This window comes from Salvelinus sp. IW2-2015, linkage group LG3, assembly GCF_002910315.2.
Source record: "Salvelinus sp. IW2-2015 linkage group LG3, ASM291031v2, whole genome shotgun sequence".
Taxonomy (NCBI): Eukaryota; Metazoa; Chordata; class Actinopteri; order Salmoniformes; family Salmonidae; genus Salvelinus; species Salvelinus sp. IW2-2015.
The window spans coordinates 16,585,000-16,607,934 of NC_036840.1; the positions used below are offsets into that span (position 1 = coordinate 16,585,000).

General features: G+C 43.6%; 1 protein-coding gene across 1 annotated transcript in view; it reads right to left on the reverse strand.

The window, feature by feature from the left end:
• Positions 1–4,535: 4,535 nt before the first annotated feature.
• The window catches only part of LOC111951663 (6-phosphofructo-2-kinase/fructose-2,6-bisphosphatase), an 89,212-nt gene continuing 70,812 nt past the window's right edge, over positions 4,536–22,935 (reverse strand). The window contains exons 11-14 of the mRNA XM_023969881.3: positions 7,936–8,065; positions 7,647–7,709; positions 7,463–7,527; positions 4,536–7,147 (exon numbers count right to left, since the gene is read on the reverse strand). Of these exons, the coding sequence (XP_023825649.1) occupies positions 7,088–7,147; positions 7,463–7,527; positions 7,647–7,709; positions 7,936–8,065 (318 nt within the window). The 3' untranslated portion in view covers positions 4,536–7,087. The remainder of the gene's footprint in view (positions 7,148–7,462; positions 7,528–7,646; positions 7,710–7,935; positions 8,066–22,935) is intronic.

A 22,935-nucleotide genomic window follows, 5' to 3' on the forward strand; every position in this document is an offset into this window, starting at 1 on the left:
TGAAAAAAGTAAAGGGCCTAAACAGCTACCCTGGGGAATTCCTGATTCTAATTGGATTATTTTTGAGAGGCTTCCATTAAAGAACACCCTCTGTATTCTGTTAGACAAGTAACTCTTTATCCACATTATAGCAAAAGTTTTTTTAGCAGCAGACTATGATCGATAATGTAAAAATCTGCACTGAAGTCTAACAAGACAGCCAGTCTGCTGTTCCCACATGCTTCAAGAGGGCCACCATTGTTCCTGTTCCCAAGAAAGCTAAGGTAACTGAGCTAAACAACTATCGCCCCGTAGCACTCACTTCCGTCATCATGAAGTGCTTTGAGAGACTAGTCAAGGATCATATCACCTCCACCCTATCTGACATCCTAGACCCACTCTAATTTGCTAACCGCCCAATAGGTCCACAGACGACGCAATCACAATCACACTGAACACTGCCCTAACCCATCTGGACAAGAGGAATACCTATGTAAGAATGCTGTTTATCAATTACAGCTCAGCATTTAACACCATAGTACCCTCCAAACTCATCATTAACCTCTCTGGTGTAGGTGGGACGCAATCGTCCCACCTGGCCAATAGCCAGGGAAAATACAGAGCGCCATATTCAAATAAAATGATATAAAAATCAAACTTTCATTAAATCACACATGTAAGATACCAAATTAAAGCTACACTCGTTGTGAATCCAGCCAACATGTCAGATTTCAAAAAGGCTTTTTCGGCGAAAGCATAAGATGCTATTATCTGATGATAGCACAACAGTAAACAAAGAGAGTAGCATATTTCAACACTGCAGGCATGACACAAAACGCAGAAATAAAAATATATTTCATGCCTTACCTTTGACAAAATTATTTTGTTGGCACTCCAATATGTCCCATAAACATCACAAATGGTATTTTTGTTCGATTATTTACGTCAATATATATCCAAAATGTCAATTTATTTGGCGCGTTTCATCCAGAAAAACACAGCTTCCAACTTGCGCAACGTCACTACAAAATATATCAAAAGTTACATGTAAACTTTACCAAAACATTTCAAACTACTTTTGTAATACAACGTTAGGTATTTTTAAACGTTAATAATCAATCAATTTGAAGACGGGATGATCTGTGTTCAATACAAAAAGAAAACAAACTGATGCAACTTTTTTGGTAATTTGCCTCTCTCAAACAATTTACTTCAAGTGACCCTCCTTTATGATGGCCGTGCTTCTTCATTACACAAAGGAATAACCTCAAGCAATTTCCAAAGACTGGTGACATCCAGTGGAAGCGGTAGGAACTGCAAACAAGTCCCTTAGAAATCTGGTGTCCCAATGAAACCTCATTGAAAAGACAGTGACCTCAAAAAAATAAAAATTCTGAATGCTTTGTCCTTGGGGTTTTGCCTGCTACATAAGTTGATGATTCAAACAGTTTTAGAAACGTCAGAGTGTTTTCTATCCAAATCTACTAATATTATGCATATCTTATATTCTGGGGATGAGTAGAAGGAAGTTGAAATTGGGCACGCTATTTATCCAAAAGTGAAAATGCTGCCCCCTACCCCGAAGACGTTAAGACCCTGGGTCATTAAGACCCTGGGTCTCGACCCTGCCCTGTGCCACTGGGTCCTGGACTTTCTGACGGACCACCCCCAGGTGGTGAGGGTAGGAAACAACATCTCCACCCCACTGATCCTCAACACTCGGCATGCACACCTCCAACTCAATCATCAAGTTTGCCTACAGGCCTACAGGAAGGAGGTGAGGGCCCTCGGAGTGTGGTGTCTGGAAAATAACCTCACACTCAACGTCAACAAAACAAAGGAGATTATCGTGGACTTCAGGAAACAGCAGAGGGAGCACAGGGGGTGCTCCCTCTGCTGTTTCCTGAAGTCCACATCGACGGGTGGAAGTCCACATCGACGGGACAGTAGTGGAGAAGGTGAAAAGTTTTAAGTTCCTCGGCATACACATCACGGACAAACTGAAATGGTCCACCCACACAGACAGCCTGGTGAAGAATGGCAATAGCGCCTCTTCAACCTCAGGAGGCTGAAGAAATTTGGCTTGTCACCAAAAACACTCACAAAATTGTACAGATGCACAATCGAGAGCATCCTGTCTGGCTGTATCACCACCTGGTATTGCAACTGCTCCGCCCACAACCGTAAGACTCTCCAGAGGGTAGTGAGGACTGCACAACACATCACCACCCAATGTCACAGGCAGGCCAAAAAGATAATCAAGGACAACAACCACCCAATCCCCTGCCTGTTCACCCCGCTATCATCCAGAAAGAGAGGTCAGTACAGGTGCATCAAAGCTGGGACCAAGAGACTGAAAAACAGCTTCTATCTCAAGGCCATCAGACTGTTAAACAGCCATCACTAACATTGAGTGGCTGCTTCCAACATACTGACTCAAATCTCTAGCCACTTTAATAATAAAAAACTGGATGTAATAAATGTATCACTAGTCACTTTAAACAATGCAACTTTATATAATGTTTACATACTCTACATTACTCATCTCATATGTATATACTGTACTCTATACCATCTCCTGCATCTTGCCTATACCGTTCGGCCATCGTTCATCCATATATTTATATGTACATATTCTTATTCATTCCTTTACACTTGTGTGTTTAAGGTAGTTGTTGTGAAATTGTTAGATTACTTGTCAGATGTTGCTGCACGGTCGGAACTAGAAGCACAAACATTTCGCTACACTTGCATTAACATCTGCTAACCTTGTGTATGTGACCAATAAAATGTGACTTGATTTGATTTGAACCCTTACAGACTACAAAGGGAAGCACAGTCGAGAGCTGCCCAGTGACACGAGCCTACCAGACGACCTAAACTGCTTCTATGCTCGCTTCGAGGCAAATAACACAGAAACATTCATGAGAGCACCAGCTGTTCGACTGTGTGATCACGCTCTCCGTAAACGATGTGAGTAATACCTTTAACATCTCTGGTATATGTGAGACGGTAGCGTCCCACCTGGCCAACATCCAGTGAAAATGCAGAGCGCCAAATTCAAATAAATTACTATAAAAATTAAACTTTCATGAAATCACACATTCAATATACAAAATTAATGCTACACTTGTTGTGAATCCAGCCAACGTGTCAGATTTCAAAAAAGCTTTACGGCGAAAGCAAACAATGCTATTATCTGAGGATAGCAGTATAGTAAACAAAGAGAGAAAAGCATATTTCAACCCTGCAGGCGCGACACAAAACGCAGAAATAAAAATATAATTCATGCCTTACCTTTGACGAGCTTCTTCTGTTGGCACTCCATTAGGTGCCATAAACATCACAAATGGTCATTTCGTTCGATTAATTCCGTCGATATACATCCAAAATGTCCATTTATTTGGCGCGTTTGATCCAGAAAAACACCGGTTCCAACTTGCACAACGTGACTACAAAATATCTCAAAAGTTACCTGTAAGCGTTGTCCAAACATTTCAAACTACTTTTGTAATACAACTTTAGGTATTTTTTAACGGTGTAACTTTCACCGGTGTAATGTGTGCTCTCGGTCTGGTCTTGGTCAGTACCCATGCTGCAGCATTCTGTATGTTTTGCAGTTGACCAATGGCTTTCTTGGGTGGACCAGGAGAGCATTACAGTAGTCAAGCCTGCTTGTAATAAAAGCATGGATGAGTCTCTATGTATCAGCCTGAGAGAGAAATGTCCACACCTTGGCAATGTTCCTCAGGTGGAAAAAAGCCATATTAGTCACATTCCTAATGTGTGATTTCAGATTTAGTTCAGAATCTAAAATAAAACCTAGGTTTTTTACATGGTGTTTTATCTTTATTGACTGTGAATTAAAATGTGTGGCTAGATTCTCTCACTGTGCTTTGGCTCCAACAATAAGTACCTTGGTCTTGTCTTGATTTTTCTGGAGGAAGTTGTGAGCCATCCAAGTGAGCCATCCATACACCACTAATTTAGTGTCTGTAGAGCTAAAATCCTCTGGTGACACAGAAATGCAAAGTTTTGTGTTGTCTGCGTAGCAGTGAAAATCAGTGCTGTGCTTTCTGATAACGCTGCCAAGGGGTAACATGTATAAACTGAACAGTACCGAAACCCAAAATCGAACCTTGTGGAACGCCACATGAGTTATGTTCACCAAGAGTGACAAAAAACTCTTGATCGGTTAAATAGGTCCTGAAACAATTTAGAACTGGACCGGAGAGGCCAACCCACCTCTCCAGTATGTCCAGAACGACATCATAGTCAACAGTGTTGAATGCGTTCCAGACTTGTTGCATTGGTACCGATTGCCATGCGATTGTAGAAAGAACAGTCTGTGGCTGGACTATTTGAAACATTTCTGGGTTAGGGTTAACCCTAACCCAGAAATGGGTTAGAGGTCCTGGATGGCAGGGACTCCGGCCCCAGAGGTGTGTGTGTGTGCACATGGTCGCTGGTAATGATTAACTAATTGCACTAGTAGAACTATAAGATTACATTTTGTTATGTAGAATACTATAATTTTGTGATCTTGCAGGAATTGATTCAGCTTTGAACTAAGTTTATTAAATCAACACCAATCGCCAGAGTAGCCTGTTCTCTAAAGTTGAGCAGAGACTGTGCATCAAGTAGAGAATCCTGCTCATGCGCAGAAGCTTAGGGACCTTTAAATGTCGGGAAGAAAGGTCCAGAAAAGTCAGTCAGAGCCATTTCATTTTTTAACAATAAAATACTCAGATAAATATTCAATCCAAGGTGAGTTAAAAACCCTTACAGAAAAAACACATGAATTTCACATGTGTACACGTGATTTATGTGAAGTTAATGTGATAACATGTAATAACATCAAACTGCATGTGGGCACGTGAGTAAATGATCTCAATGTGAAATAAAAGTGAGAACATGGGATGCAAAATTTCAACATGTGATACCATGACACTGCACATGTGACAACATTTGCACATGTGAAAACCCAGGTGTCAAATATAATTCTGAATATTTTACTTTGAAAGGCATCATTTACATTAAGCATGTCCAAACTTCTGACTGGTACCAGTCCAAAGTTTGGACACACCTATTCATTTATGGGTTTTTCTTTCTTCTACATTGTAAAATAATTGTGAAGACATCACAACTATGAAATAACACATATGGAATCATGTAGTTACCCCAAAAAATAAACAAATCAAAATATATTTAATATTTTAGATTCTTCAAAGTAGCCACCCTTTGCCTTGATGACAACTTTGCACACTCTTGGCATTCTCTCAACCAGCTTCACCTGGAATGTTTTTCCAACAGTCTTGATGGAGTTCCCACATATGCTAAGCACTTGTTGGCTCTTTTTCCTTCACTCTGTGTTCCAACTCATCCCAAGCCATCTCAATTGGGTTGAGGTCGGGTGATTGTGGAGGCCATTATTCTACAATTTAGAAAATAGTCAAAATAAAGAAAAACCCTTGAATGAGTAGGTGTTCTAAAACTTTTGACCGTAACACATTTTAGGGAGGACCCAGATGCAGATAGTGTCGAAGTAACAAATATGTATTAATAGAACAGGGGGGCAGGCAAAACGGCAGGTCAAGGGCAGGCAGATGTCAGTAATCCAGATCAGAGTCAGGGTCAGGGCAGGCAGAATGGTCAAAACCGGGAAAACTAGAAAACAGGAACTAGAAACAGACACTGGAGATAATGGGGAAGGTGACAGACCAGTTGTGTATTTTGATTTGTTTAACACTTTTTTGGTTACTACATGATTTAATATGTCATTTCATAGTTTTGATGTCTTCACTGTTATTCTACAATGTAGAAAATAGTAAAAATAAAGAAAAACTCTTGAATGAGTAGGTGTGTCCAAACTTTTGACTGGTACTGTTGACTGGTACACACACACACTCCGGACTCCAACATTGCTCCTCCTAATATTTATATATTTCTCAATTCCATTCTTTTAGATTTGTGTGTGTTGTTGTGAATTGTTTGATATTACTGCACTGTTTGAGCTGGCAACACAAGTATTTCGCTACACCCACAATAAAATCTGCTAAATATGTGTATGTGACCAATAAAAATGTATTTGATGTGAAAATCCACATCATCACATGTGACACAATTTCACATATGCAATGTCACATGTGAGTTCATGTGTTTTTTCCGTAAGGGGAGCGCTGTCCACGATGCACCCTTTTAAAGGCAATTTTGCACATCCCGCGGAAATCACATTGATGGTAAACACTGCAGATTTCTAAATTAAAGGTAATCAAAAACTACCTTTAAATGCCAAGCGCTCTACAACGCACCTCAGAATGAATCCCAGCCTCAATCAGTCACACCTTTTACATGACACACCACTTGCAAACAACACACACTACATGCTAACAACACACACATGGACACACGGACACGCATGGAAATATGGACCAGACCAGAGCGCAGTATTACCCCAGTGTATGATGATGATGGTCAGACTAGATGATTCTAACACACAGACAGACTACATGATCCTAACACATAGACAGACTAGATGATCCTGATAGACTACATCAGCGTTTCCCAAACTTGGTCCTCAGAACCCCAAGGGGTGCACATTTTGTTTTTTGCCCTAACACTGATTAAAATTATCAAAGCTTAATGATTAGTTGATTATTTGAATCAGCTGTTTAGGGCAAAAACCTACATTTGCACTCCTTGGGGTCCTGAGGATCGAGTTTGTGAAATCCTGGACAACATGATCCTAACATATAGGCAGACACATGATCCTAATACACAGACACATGATCCTAACACACAGACAGACAAATTAATGAATTCACTTCATTCTACTGTCACTAACAGGGTTCCACTGAGAGAGATGTTGCATTTTTTTCTAGCACCGTTTAGACAGAGGATTAAAGATGTCGGGTTCATGTAGTCTGGTCCTTTAAACTCCATTTCCCAGCAGTCTCTCTTATTCCTTCACTTCAGTCTCTACGGCAACGGTGTCTCTTCATTGGTTCTCCTCGTATTGTGTCGCAATATCGTAGCTCTCCTCTCCTCCTCCAGATGTCGTCTGGGACCATCAGTCGACCCTCTCTCATCCTCTCCTCCCTCTGCTCCTCTATATGTGGTCTGGGACTGTCAGTAGTGCCTCCTCTGGTTCTCTGTCCACGTCAACATTCTGAAGACAGACGGAGAGAAAGAGAAGGTGTGATGATGTGTGTGTGTTTGTGTGTGTGTACCTGCAAACTAAGTTTGGTGAGGTCCTGCAGGATTTTGTTCGAGGTGGGGCTTGGTGTGGGGACATCACTGCATTGGCTCTCCTGACAACCAGAGGGGCTTAAGTATGATCCACAAATGAGATTTTCTGACAGTTCAAGGCTGTTAAGCCAGGAGTAGGTTGCTGCTAGTCACTTTTAGTACATATGAGGCGGTACGAGGGTTTGATTTGGAAATAGGAACTTTATATGTAGTGTGTGCGAGTGTGTTGGCTCACCACTGGTTTGTCTCTGTGTGTGTTGACTGCTTCAATGTTGAGGAAGATGGACTCAACCTTACAACCTGAGAAAAAAATAGAGACCCCAGGGCTACAGCTGATTAGTATATCAATTAACATTATCATTGTTAAATATTTCTACTTAAATACTCATAGGGAGAGAAAGAGAGAGAAAGAGACCGACCGTAAGCAACTGGGGTGAGTTTCAGCACCGTGTGGAGAGGACACTTCAGATATGGCAACTCCGCTGGAGGGAGAGAGAGATGGGAGAAGAGTGGAGAAAGTTAAGAGGGGAGTAGAGAAAGAGGAGAGAGAGAGATGGGGATACAGAACTCAAACATGTCTTCTGACTGACAGATGGATAATTTCAACACTGACAGAGTTCCAAAGGTTCCCAAGCTGTGTGATAGTAGTATATAGTATAGTAGTAGTGTAGTGTCTGAGGCTATGGGATTGTGGTTAGGCCGTCTTACCTGCACTCTTATCAAGGAAGTAAGCTAGCAGACAGCGCATGACAGCCTGATGGCACACCACCAGAACATTCTCCTGTCTCTCTAGTTCCATGATCACCGGCTCCAGACGTTGCACCAGGTCCTCATACGACTGACACACACACACACACATTATAAACACATTATATATGAACATTGTAAACACAGACACACACACGCACACGATACACACATTATACATACATTATACACTACATGGCCAAAAGAATGTGGACAKCTGCTTGTCTAACATCTCATTCCAAAATCATGGGCATTAATATTGAGTTGGTCCACTCTGCTATAACAGCCTCCACTCTTCTGGGAAGGCTTTTCACTAGATGTTGGAACATTGCTGTAGTGACTTGCTTCCATTCAGCCACAAGAACATTAGTGAGGTTGGGCACTGATGTTGGGTGATTGCTTTGTGCACGTGGGCATTGTTATGCTGAAACAGGAAAGGGCAATTCCAAAACTGTTGCCACAAAGTTCAAATCAAATGAAATGTTATTTGTCGCATACACGTGTTTAGCAGATGTTATTGCAGTTGTAGCAAAATGCTTGTGTTTGTAGCTCCAACAGTGCAGTATAATCTAACAATTTCACAACAATACACACAAATCTAAAATAAAGGAATGGAATTACGAATATATAAATATTTGGACGAGCAATTTTAGAGCGGCATAGACTAAGATACAGTAGAATAGGATAGAATACAGTATATATATACAGTATATCACAAAAGTGAGTACACCCCTCACATTTTTGTAAATATTTGAGTATATCTTTTCATGTGACAACACTGAAGAAATGACACTTTGCTACAAGGTAAAGTAGTGAGTGTACAGCTCATATAACAGTGTAAATTTGCTGTCCCCTCAAAATAACTCAACACACAGCCATTAATGTCTAAACCGCTGGCAACAAAAGTGAGTACACCCCTAAGTGAAAATGTCCAAATTGGGCCCAAAGTGTCAATATTTTGTGTGGCCACCATCATTTTCCAGCACTGCCTTAACCCTCTTGGGCATGGAGTTCACCAGAGCTTCACAGGTTGCCACTGGAGTCCTCTTCCACTCCTCCATGACGACATCATGGAGCTGGTGGATGTTAGAGACCTTGCACTCCTCCACCTTCCGTTTGAGGATGACCCACAGATGCTCAATAGGAGACATGTTTGGCCAGTCCATCACCTTTACCCTCAGCTTCTTTAGCAAGGCAGTGGTCATCTTGGAGGTGTGTTTGGGGTCGTTATCATGTTGGAATACTGCCCTGTGGCCCAGTCTCCGAAAGGAGGGGATCATGCTCTGCTTCAGTATGTCACAGTACATGTTGGCATTCATGTTTCCCTCAATGAACGGTAGCGCCCCAGTGCCGGCAGCACTCATGCAGCCCCAGACCATGACACTCCCACCARCATGCTTGACTGTAGGCAAGACACACTTGTCMTTGTACTCCTCACCTGGTTGCCGCCACACACGCTTGACACCATCTGAACCAAATAAGTTTATCTTGGTCTCATCAGACCACAGGACATGGTTCCAGTAATCCATGTCCTTAGTCTGCTTGCCTTCAGCAAACTGTTTGCGGGCTTTCTTGTGCATCATCTTTAGAAGAGGCTTCCTTCTGGGACGACAGCCATGCAGACCAATTTGATGCAGTATACGGCGTATGGTCTGAGCACTGACAGGCTGACCCCCCACCCCTTCAACCTCTGCAGCAATGCTGGCAGCACTCATACGTCTATTTCCCAAAGACAACCTCTGGATATGACGCTGAGCACGTGCACTCAACTTCTTTGGTCGACCATGGCGAGGCCTGTTAATGAGTGGAACCTGTCCAGTTAAACCGCTGTATGGTCTTGGCCACCGTGCTGCAGCTCAGTTTCAGGGTCTTGGCAATCTTCTTATAGCCCAGGACATCTTTATGTAGAGCAACAATTCTTTTTTTCAGATCCTCAGAGAGTTCTTTGCCATGAGGTGCCATGTTGAACTTCCAGTGACCAGTCAGTATGAGGGAGTGTGAGAGCGATGACACCAAATTTAACACACCTGCTCCCCATTCACACCTGAGACCTTGTAACACTAACAAGTCACATGACACCGGGGAGGGAAAATGGCTAATTGGGCCCAATTTGGACATTTTCACTTAGGGGTGTACTCACTTTTGTTGCCAGCGGTTTAGACATTAATGGCTGTGTGTCGAGTTATTTTGAGGGGACAGCAAATGTACACTGTTATACAAGATGTACACTCACTACTTTACATTGTAGCAAAGTGTCATTTCTTCAGTGTTATCACATGAAAAGATATACTCAAATATTTACAAAAATGTGAGGGGTGTACTCACTTTTGTGATATACTGTATATATATGAGATGAGTAATGCAAAATATGTAAACATTATTAAAAGTGGCCAGTGATTTCAGGTCTATAGGGCAGCAGCCTCGAATGTGCTAGTGATGGCTATTTAACAGTCTGATGGCCTTGAGATAGAAGCTGTTTTTCAGTCTCTCGGTCCCAGCTTTGATGCACCTGTACTGACCTTGCCTTCCGGATGATAGTGATGTGAACAGGCAGCGACTCAGGTGGTTGTTGTCCTTGATGATCTGTTTGGCCTTCCTGTGACATCGAGTGCTGTCGGTGTCCAGGAGGGCAGGCAGTTTGACGCCGGTGATGCGTCGGGCAGATCGCACCACCCTCTGGAGAGCCCTGTGGTTGCGGGCGGTGCAGTTGCCATACCAGGTGGTGATACAGCCCGACAGGAGGCTCTCAATTGTGCATCTGTAAAAGTTTGTGAGGGTTTTAGGTGCCAAGCCAAAAGAGGCAATGTTGCGCCTTCTTCACCACACTGTCTGTGTGGGTGGACCATTTCAGTTTGTCAGTGATGTGTACGCTGAGGAACTTGAAGCTTTCTACCTTCTCCACTGTGGTCCTGTTGACGTGGATAGGGGGGTGCTCCTTCTGCTGTTTCCTGAAGTCCACGATCAGCTCCTTTGTTTTGTTGACATTGGGTGAGAGTTTTTTTTCCTGGCACCACACTCCCAGGGCCCTCATCTCCTCCCTGTAGGCTGTCTCGTCATTGTTGGTAATTAGGCATACTACTGTTGTGTCGTCTGAAAACTTGATGATTGAGTTGGTGGCGTGAGTGGCCACGCAGTCATGGATGAACAGGGAGTACAGAGGGGGCATCCTTGTGGGGCCCCAGTGTTGAGGATCAGCAAGTGGAGGTGTTGTTTCCTACCTTCATCACCTGGGGGCGGCCCGTCAGGAAGTCCAGGACCCAGTTGCATAGGGCAGGGTTCAAACCCAGGGCCTTGAGCTTAATGATGAGTTTGGAGGGTACTATGGTGTTGAATGCTGAGCTATAGTCAATGAACAGCATTCTTACATAGGTATAATTGTCTTGTCCAGAGGGGATAGGGCAGTGGATCTATTGGGGCGGAAAACAAATTGTGGGTCTAGGGTGTCAGGTAAGGTAGAGGTGATATAATCCTTGACTAGTCTCTCAAAGCACTTCATGGTAACAGATGATCATTTAGTTCAGTCACATTTGCTTTCTTGGGTACAGGAACAATGGTGGGCATCTTGAAGCATGTGGGGATAGGGAGATACTGGGATAGGGAGAGATTGAATATGTCCGTAAACACTCCAGCCAGCTGGTCTGAGCATGCTCTGAAGACGCGGCTTAAGATGCCATCTGGGCCGGCAGTCTGCGAGGGTGAACACGCTTAAATGTGTTACTCACGTCGGTCACGGAGAAGGAGAGCCCACTGTCCTTGGTAGCACCTAACATGGTTAAATGCGATGGTTCACGCTTTCAGTTTTGCGCGAATGCTGCCATCTATCCACAGTTTCTGGTTAGGGGAGGTTTTCTTGATTAACTCATTCACCTTATCAGTGTATTTGTCAATGTTATTCTTGGAGGCTAKCCAGAACATATCCCAGTCCGTGTGATCAAAACAATCTTGAAGCGTGTATTCCGATTGGTCAGACCAGCGTTGAATAGTCCTTAGCACGGGTACTTCCTGTTTGAGTTTCTGTCGATAGGAAGGGAGGAGCAAAATGCAGTCATGATCAGATTTGCCGAAGGGAGGGCTGGGGAGGGCTTTGCAGGCATCCCGGAAGTTGGAGTAGCAGTGGTCGAGGGTTTTAGCAACACGAGTACTAAAGTCAAATTTGCTTTGTTAATTTAAAACTTCTTCAGGATTGGTGGGTCCCCTGCAGGATGGTTGAGCCAACGTAGGCTAATGCGATTAGCATGAGGTTGTAAGTAACAAGAACATTTCCCAAAACATAGACATATCTGATATTGTCAGAAAGCTTACATTCTTGTTAAAATCCTCAGCTACAATAAATGTGGCCTCGGGATATGTGGTTTCCAGTTTGCATAAAAACTTCTTGACACTACAGGGGGTGCTGTTTCAACTTCGACATTTAGCGTTCCCAAATTAAACTGCCTCGTACTCAATTCTTGCTCGTACAATATGCATATTATTATTACTATTGGATAGAAAACAATCTCTAGTTTCTAAAACCGTTTGAATTATGTCTGTGGGTGGAACAGAACTCATTCTGGAGCGAAATGCATGACAGGAACTGCGAAGGTCTGAAAACTAGACTCTGTTCTCAGATCAGTTTAAAGCTCTGTATGTGTCCTATGGGTCGACATGAACTGCACCCGCCTTCCCCTGGATGTCAGTAACCAATGAGAAGTGGAATGGTGTTTCTACGTATTTCTCAGAGCTTATAAAAGGGCAAGGAACAAAGTGCGCTTTCTTTTCGACTTCCGCCATTACGCAACGCAAGACCTCAGGATAGCATTTTGAAACGCTCAGTTATCGGCCTTAGATATGTCCGTCTGTAATTTAATTCGATATAGGTGTTAGAAACATCATAACGAAGTTATTTTAAACCGAGTTATATCAGTTTATGCGAGTATATTGCTATTCTCGGTATTTCTTTAGTATTGCACTTTGGCCATTTGGGCATGTCTGTGCGACATAGCTATTGTTAGCTGCTAATTCCAGAGGTGAAGAGGACGTTTTACAACCGTGCAACGATTCTTTTGGACAAAGGACAACTTGCCCAAGATTCTGATGGAAGCTCGTCCAAAAGTAAGAGCTATTTATGATGTTATTCCGTATTTATGTGGAAAAATGTAAAAGTGTTTGGTCGCCGTTATTGCGGCACTGGTCTGGCTGTAACGCACACTGTATGTCTAGTAACGTTAATTTTAAAAATCTAACACCGCGATTGCATTAAGAACTAATTTATCTTTTCTTCATTAGCTTGTTCAACTGTATTTTTTTTGTCAAGTTAATGAATAGTTTTCGATTAGAATAGGTGCTAATCCAAGATGCGCGCCGGACAGATTGTTTAAGTTTTGCCCACTATTCTCATTGTATTAACCACGATTTGTGCCACTAAATATGCCAATTTTTCGAACAAACTCTATATGCATTGTGTAATATGATTTATCGACTGTCATCTGAAGATTCTAAGAAGGTAGTGAAAAATTAATATCTTTGGTGACTTATACTAATCGCTATGTTTTTGCTTTGAATGCAATGCTGTTGTGAGTTTGCTATAGTGGAAGCTAATTAACGTTATCTTGTGTTTTCGCTGTAAAACACTTAGAAAAATCTGAAATATTGCTTGGATTCACAAGATCTGTGTCTTTCAATGCTGTACGCTGTGTATTTTTAAAGCAATGTTTATGATGAGATTAGGTAATACACGTTGCTCTCTTGAGTTATTCATAGTCCTTTGGTGAGTTTGTGTGATAAGGTGGCTGCAATCGGTAAACTATGATTTATACCTGAAATATGCACATTTTTCTAACAAAAACATATGCTATACAATAAATATGTTTCAGACTGTCATCTGATTGAAGTTTTTTCTTGTTAGTGGCTATTTATTCTTTATTGTCGAATTAGTGATGGCTACCTATTGCAGGGAAAATGGTGGAAAAAAAAAGTTGTGTCTTTTGCTATGGTGTTAGCTAATATAAATACAGATATTTTTGTCTTCCCTGTTAAAACATTAAAAAATCGGAAATGATGCTGGCATTCACAAGATCTGTATCTTCATTTGGTGGCCTGGACTTGTGATTCATGACATCTTATTATTATGATATCCCTGTAGCTTTAGGCTAGGCTATGCTAGTTCAGCTTTTGTTCTCTCACCACTGGTCCCCAGGGCGATTCTGTTCTTAGGCCCTTTCTATTCTCGTATAGCCCAAGTCACTTGGCCTGTTTCATATCCTCACATGTCTCTCCTATCATGCTAGTGCAGACGAACACACATTAATACTTCTCCTTTCCCCCCTCTGATAACCAGCGTGGTTGAATCGCATCTCTCATGTCTGGCAGACATATCAGGTTGTGGATGACGGATCACCACCTCAAAGCTGGAACCTCGCAAGAACGGAGCTGCTCTGGTCCTCCCGGGAAGGACTGGCCCGTCTCAGTATCTCGCCATCACGGTGACAACTCATTTGTCCTCCTCCAGCGAGTCTAAGAACCTTGGCGTGAGCCTGGACAACACCCCGGCATTCTCAACTAACATAGGCGGTGACCCGTTCCTGTAGGTTCATGCTCTAGCAACTTCGCAGAGTACGACCCTGCTCACGCAGGAAGCCGCGCAGGTCCTAATACCGGCACTTGTCATCTCCCCGTGCTGGATTACTGCAACTCGCTGTTGGCTGGGCTCCCTGCCTGTGCCATTAAACCCTACAACTCATCCAGACACGCCGCAGCCCGTCTGGTGGTTCAACTTTCCCAAGTTCTCTCCACGTCACCCGCTCCTCACGCTCTCATCCACTGGCTTCCTGTTGAAGCTCGCATACCGCTACAAGACCAATGGTGGCTTGCCTACGGAGCTGTGGGGGAACGGCACCTCCTACCTTCAGGCTCTGATCAGGCCTACACCCAAACAAGGGCACTGCGTTCATGCACCTCTTGCTGCTCGGCTCCCTACCTCTGAGGAAGTAAGTTTCCGCTCAGCGCAGTCAAAAAACTGTTCGCTGCTCTACGCCATGGGACAACTTCAGGTTCGATCGCCGCAGCGAACTGGTCGAGAGTCACGCAGGCCGGTGCAAGAGCAGCGAACAGTTTTGACTGCGCTGAGCGGGAACTGTACTTCAGAGGTAGGGAGGCGAGCAGGCCAGAGGTGGATGAACGCAGTGCCCTTGTTTGGGTGTAGGCCTGATCAGAGCCTGAAGGTACGGAGGTGCCGTTCCCCTCACAGTCCGTAGGCAAGCACCATGGTCTTGTAGCGGATGCGAGCTTCAACAGGAAGCCAGTGGAGAGAGCGGAGGAGCGGGGTGACGTGAGAGAACTTGGGAAAGTTGAACACCAGACGGGCTGCGGCGTTCTGGATGAGTTGTAGGGGTTTAATGGCACAGGCAGGGAGCCCAGCCAACAGCGAGTTGCAGTAATCCAGCGGGAGATGACAAGTGCCTGGATTAGGACCTGCGCCGCTTCCTGCGTGAGGCAGGGTCGTACTCTGCGAATGTGTAGAGCATGAACCTACAGGAACGGTCACCGCCTTGATGTTAGTTGAGAACGACAGGGTGTTGTCCAGGATCACGCCAAGGTTCTTAGCACTCTGGGAGGAGGCACAATGGAGTTGTCAACCGTGATGGCGAGATCATGGAACGGGCAGTCCTTCCCCGGGAGGAAGAGCAGCTCCGTCTTGCCGAGGTTCAGCTTGAGTGGTGATCCGTCATCCACACTGATATGTCTGCACATGCAGAGATGCGATTCACCACCTGGTTATCAAAGGGGGAAAGGAGAAGATTAATTGTGTGTCGTCTGCATAGCATGATAGGAGAGACCATGTGAGGATATGACAGAGCCAAGTGACTTGGTGTATAGCGAGAATAGGAGAGGGCCTAGAACAGAGCCCTGGGGGACACCAGTGGTGAGAGCACAAAAGCTGACTAGCATAGCCTAGCCTAAAGCTACAGGGATATCATATAATAAGATGTTCATGAAATCACAAGTCCAAGACACCAAATGAAAGATACAGATCTTGTGAATCCAGCCATCATTTCCGATTTTTTAATGTTTTACAGGGAAGACAAAATATGTTTTATATTAGCTAACCACCATAGCAAAAGACACAACTTTTTTTTGTCCACCATTTTTCCCTGCATAGGTAGCCATCACTAATTCGACCAAATAATATAAATAGCCACTAACCAAGAAAAAAACTTCATCAGATGACAGTCTGATAACATATTTATTGTATAGCATATGTTTTGTTAGAAAATGTGCATATTTCAGGTATAAATCTAGTTTACCATTGCAGCCACTATCACAAAACTCACCAAAGCGACTAGAATAACTCAAGAGAGCAACGTGTATTACCTAATTACTCATCATAAAACTTTCTTAAAAAATACACAGCGTACAGCAATTGAAAGCACAGATCTGTGAATCCAGACAATATTTCAGATTTCTAAGTGTTTTACAGCGAAAACACAAGATAACGTTATATTAGCTACCACAATAGCAAACATCACAACAGCATTGATTCAAGCAAAAACATAGCGATTAGTATAAGTCACCAAAGGATATTAATTTTTCACTACCTTCTTAGAATTCTTCAGATGACAGTCCTATAACATCATATTACACAATGCATATAGAGTTTGTTCGAAAATGTGCATATTTAGTGGCACAAATCGTGGTTTACAATGAGAATAGTGCAAAAACTTAAACAATCTGTCCCGGCGCCATCTTGGATTAGCACCTATTCTAATCGAAAACTATTCATAAACTTGACAAAAAAATACAGGTGGACAGCTAATGAAAGATAAATTAGTTCTTAATGCAATCGCGGTGTTAGATTTTTAAATTAACGTTACTAGACATACAGTGTGCGTTACAGCCAGACCAGTGCCGCAATAACGGCGACCAAACACTTTTACATTTTTCCACATAAATACGGAATAACATCATAAATAGCTCTTACTTTTGGACGAGCTTCCATCAGAATCTTGGCAAGTTGTCCTTTGTCCAAAAGAATCGTTGCACGGTTGTAAAACGTCCTCTTCACCTCTGGAATTAGCAGCTAACATAGCTATGTCGCACAGACATGCCCAAATGGCCAAAGTGCAATACTAAAGAAATACCGAGAATGCAATATACTCGCATAAACTGATATAACTCGGTTTAAAATAACTTCGTTATGATTTTCTAACACCTATATCGAATTAAATTACAGACGGACATATCTAAGGCCGATAACTGAGCGTTTCAAAATGCTATCCTGAGGTCTTGCGTTGCGTAATGCGGAAGTCGAAAAGAAAGCGCACTTTGTTCCTTGCCCTTTATAAGCTCTGAGAAATAACGTAGAAACACAATTCCACTTCTCATTGGTTACTGACATCCAGGGGAAGGCGGGTGCAGTTCATGTCGACCCATAGGACACATACAGAGCTTTAAACTGATCTGAGAACAGAGTCTAGTTTTCAGACCTTCGCAGTTCCTGTCATGCATTTCGCTCCAGAATGAGTTCTGTTCCACCCACAGACATAATTCAAACGGTTTTAGAACTAGAGATTGTTTTTCTATCCAATAGTAATAATAATATGCATATTTGACGAGCAAGAATTGAGTACGGGCAGTTTAATTTGGGAACGCTAAATGTCGAAGTTGAAACAGCACCCCTGTAGTGTCAAGAAGTTTTTATGCAAACTGGAAACCACATATCCGAGGCACATTTATTGTAGCTGAGGATTTTAACAAGAATGTAAGCTTTCTGACAATATCAGATATGTCTATGTTTTGGGAAATGTTCTTGTTACTTACAACCTCATGCTAATCGCATTAGCCTACGTTGGCTCAACCATCCTGCAGGGGACCCACCATCCTGAAGAAGTTTAAATTAACAAAGCAAATTTGACTTTAGTACTTCGTGTTGCTAAAACCCTCGACCACTGCTACTCCAACTTCCGGGATGCCTGCAAGCCCTCCCCAGCCCTCCCTTCGGCAAATCTGATCATGACTGCATTTTGCTCCTCCCTTCCTATCGACAGAAACTCAAACAGGAAGTACCGGTGCTAAGGACTATTCAACGCTGGTCTGACCAATCGGAATACACGCTTCAAAGATTGTTTTGATCACACGGACTGGGATATGTTCTGGGTGCCTCCAAGAATAACATTGACAAATACACTGATAAGGTGAATGAGTTAATCAAGAAAACCTCCCCTAACCAGAAACTGTGGATAGATGGCAGCATTCGCGCAAAACTGAAAAGCGTGAACCATCGCATTTAACCATGTTAGGTGCTACCAAGGACAGTGGGCTCTCCTTCTCCGTGACCGACGTGAGTAACACATTTAAGCGTGTTCACCTCGCAGACTGCCGGCCCAGATGGCATCTAAGCCGCGTCTTCAGAGCATGCTCAGACCAGCTGGCTGGAGTGTTTACGGACATATTCAACTCTCTCCTATCCCAGTATCTCCCTATCCCCACATGCTTCAAGATGCCCACCATTGTTCCTGTACCCAAGAAGCAAATGTGACTGAACTAAATGATCATCTGTTACCATGAAGTGCTTTGAGAGACTAGTCAAGGATTATATCACCTCTACCTTACCTGACACCCTAGACCACAATTTGTTTTCCGCCAATAGATCCACTGCCCTATCCCTCTGGACAAGACAATTATACCTATGTAAGAATGCTGTTCATTGACTATAGCTCAGCATTCAACACCATAGTACCCTCCCAACTCATCATTAAGCTCAAGGCCCTGGGTTTGAACCCTGCCCTATGCAACTGGGTCCTGGACTTCCTGACGGGCCGCCCCCAGGTGATGAAGGTAGGAAACAACACCTCCACTTGCTGATCCTCAACACTGGGGCCCCACAAGGATGCCCCCTCTGTCTCCCTGTTCATCCATGACTGCGTGCCACTCACGCCACCAACTCAATCATCAAGTTTTCAGACGACACAACAGTAGTATGCCTAATTACCAACAATGACGAGACAGCCTACAGGGAGGAGATGAGGGCCTGGAGTGTGGTGCCAGGAAAAAAAACTCTCACCAATGTCAACAAAACAAGGAGCTGATCGTGGACTTCAGGAAACAGCAGAAGGAGCACCCCCTATCCACGTCAACAGGACCACAGTGGGAAGGTAGAAAGCTTCAAGTTCCTCAGCGTACACATCACTGACAAACTGAAATGGTCCACCCACACAGACAGTGTGGTGAGAAGGCGCAACATTGCCTCTTTTGGCTTGGCACCTAAAACCCTCACAAACTTTTACAGATGCACAATTGAGAGCCTCCTGTCGGGCTGTATCACCACCTGGTATGGCAACTGCACCGCCCGCAACCACAGGGCTCTCCAGAGGTGGTGCGTCTGCCCGACGCATCACCGGCGTCAAACTGCTGCCCTCCTGGACACCGACAGCACTCGATGTCACAGGAAGGCCAAACAGATCATCAAGGACAACAACCACCTGAGTCGCTGCCTGTTCACATCACTATCATCCGGAAGGCAAGGTCATACAGGTGCATCAAAGCTGGGACCGAGAGAGACTGAAAAACAGCTTCTATCTCAAGGCCATCAGACTGTTAAATAGCCATCACTAGCACATTCGAGGGCTGCCCTATAGACTGAAATCACTGGCCACTTTTAATAATGTTACATATTTTGCATTACTCATCTCATATATATACAGTATATCACAAAAGTGAGTACACCCCTCACATTTTTGTAAATATTTGAGTATATCTTTTCATGTGATAACACTGAAGAAATGACACTTTGCTACAATGTAAAGTAGTGAGTGTACATCTTGTATAACAGTGTACATTTGCTGTCCCCTCAAAATAACTCGACACACAGCCATTAATGTCTAAACCGCTGCAACAAAAGGTGAGACACCCCTAAGTGAAAATGTCCAAATTGGGCCCAATTAGCCATTTTCCTCCCCGGTGTCATGTGACTTGTTAGTGTTACAAGGTCTCAGGTGTGAATGGGAGCAGGTGTGTTAAATTTGGTGTCATCGCTCTCACACTCCCTCATACTGACTGGTCACTGGAAGTTCAACATGGCACCTCATGGCAAAGAACTCTCTGAGGATCTGAAAAAAGAATTGTTGCTCTACATAAAGATGTCCTGGGCTATAAGAAGACTGCCAAGACCCTGAAACTGAGCTGCAGCACGGTGGCCAAGACCATACAGCGGTTTAACTGGACAGGTTCCACTCATTAACAGCTCGCCATGGTCGACCAAAGAAGTTGAGTGCACGTGCTCAGCGTCATATCCAGAGTGTTCTTTGGGAAAATAGCGTATGAGTGCTGCCAGCATTGCTGCAGAGGTTGAAGGGGTGGGGGTCAGCCTGTCAGTGCTCAGACCATACGCCGTATACTGCATCAAATTGGTCTGCATGGCTGTCGTCCCAGAAGGAAGCCTCTTCTAAAGATGATGCACAAGAAAGCCCGCAAACAGTTTGCTGAAGGCAAGCAGACTAAGGACATGGATTACTGGAACCATGTCCTGTGGTCTGATGAGACCAAGATAAACTTATTTGGTTCAGATGGTGTCAAGCGTGTGTGGCGGCAAACCAGGTGAGGAGTACAAGACAAGTGTGTCTTGCCTACAGTCAAGCATGATGGTGGAGTGTCATGGTCTGGGCTGCATGAGTGCTGCCGGCACTGGGGCGCTACCGTTCATTGAGGGAAACATGAATGCAACATGTACTGTGACATACTGAAGCAGAGCATGATCCCCTCCTTTCGGAGACTGGCCACAGGGCAGTTTCCAACATGATAACGCCCCAACACACCTCCAAGATGACCACTGCCTTGCTAAAGAAGCTGAGGGTAAAGGTGATGGACTGGCCAAACATGTCTCCTATTGAGCATCTGTGGGTCATCCTCAAACGGAAGGTGGAGGAGTGCAAGTCTCTAACATCCACCAGCTCCATGATGTCGTCATGGAGGAGTGGAAGAGGACTCCAGTGGCAACCTGTGAAGCTCTGGTGAACTCCATGCCCAAGAGGTTAAGGCAGTGCTGGAAAATGATGGTGGCCACACAAAATATTGACACTTTGGGCCCAATTTGACATTTTCACTTAGGGGTGTACTCACTTTTGTTGCCAGCGGTTTAGCATTAATGGCTGTGTGTTGAGTTATTTTTGAGGGACAGCAAATTTACACTGTTATATGAGCTGTACACTCACTATTTACCTTGTAGCAAAGTGTATTTCTTCAGTGTTGTCACATGAAAAGATATACTCAAATATTTACAAAAATGTGAGGGTGTACTCACTTTTGTGATATACTGTATATATATACTGTATTCTATCCTATTCTACTGTATCTTAGTCTATGCCGCTCTAAATTGCTCGTCCAAATATTTATATATTCGTAATTCCATTCCTTTATTTTAGATTTGTGTGTATTGTTGTGAAATTGTTAGATTATACTGCACTGTTGAGCTACAAACACAAGCATTTTGCTACAACTGCAATAACATCTGCTAAACACGTGTATGCGACAAATAAACATTTCATTTGATTTGAACTTTGTGGCAACAGTTTTTGAATTGCCCTTTCTGTTTTCAGCAAACATGCCCACGTGCACAAAGCAATCACCCAACATCAGTGCCCAACCTCACTAATGTTCTGTGGCTTGAATGGAAGCAAGTCACTACAGCAATGTTCCAACATCAGTGAAAAGCTTCCCAGAAGAGTGTGAGCGATCTGTTATAGCAGAGTGGACCAACTAATATAATGCCACATGATTTTTGGAAATGAGAGTGTTAGACAAAGCAGTTTCCACATTCTTTTGGCCATGTAGTGTATAATGTATGTATTACATGGTGTGTATCGTGTGCGTGTGTGTTCTGGTTTACAATGTGTCATATATAATGTGTTTATAATGTGTGTGTGTGTGTGTCGTCGTATGAGGACCTGGTTGCAGACGTCTGGAGCCCGGTGATCAAGAACTAGAGGAGAAGGAGAGAATGTTCTGGTGCGATGTGCCATTCAGGCTGTCATGCGCTGTCTGCTAGCTTCCTTCCTTGATAAGAGTGCAGGTAAGACGGCCTAAACAATCCCATCGCCTCAGGACACGTAACCTACTACTATACTATATACTACTATCACACAGCTGGGAACCTTTGGAACTTCTGTCAGTGTTGAAATTATCCATCTGTCAGTCAGAAGACATGTTTGAGTTCTGTATCCACCATCTCTCTCTCTCCTTCTTTTCTACCTCCCCTCTTAACTTTCTCCACTGCTCTCCATCTCTCTCTCCTCCAGCGGAGTTGCCATATCTGAAGTTGTCCTCTCCACCGGTGTGAAACTCACCCCAGTTGCTTACGGTCGGTCCTCTTTCCTCTCTCTTTCTCTCCCTATGAGCTATTTAAGTAAAATATTTAACAATGATAATGTTAATTGATTATACTTAATCAGCTGTAGCCCTGGGGTCTCATTTTTTCTCAGGTTGTAAAGGTTGAGTCCATCTTCCTCAACATTGAAGCAGTCAAACACACAGAACAAACCAGTGGTCGAGCCAACACACTCGCACACAACATATAAAGTTCGCTATTTCCAAATATCAAACCCTCGTACCCGCCTCATATTGCTACTAAAAAAGTGACTCAGCAGCAACCTACTCTGGCTTAACAGCCTTGATCTGCAGAAAATCTCATTTGTGGATCATACTTAAGCCCTCTGGTTGTAGGAGAGCCAAGCAGTGATGTCCCCCACCAAGCCCCACCTCGACAAAATCCTGCAGGACCTCACCAAACTTGTTTTGCAAACGGGTACACACACCAAACACACACACATCATCACACCTGTCTCTTTCTCTCTCGTCTTGTCTTCCAGAATGTTGACGGGACAGAGAACAAGGAGCCACTACTGACAGTCCCAGACCACATATAGAGGAGCAGAGGAGGGAGAGGATGAGAGAGGGTCGACTGATGGTCCAGACGACATCGGAGAGGAGAGG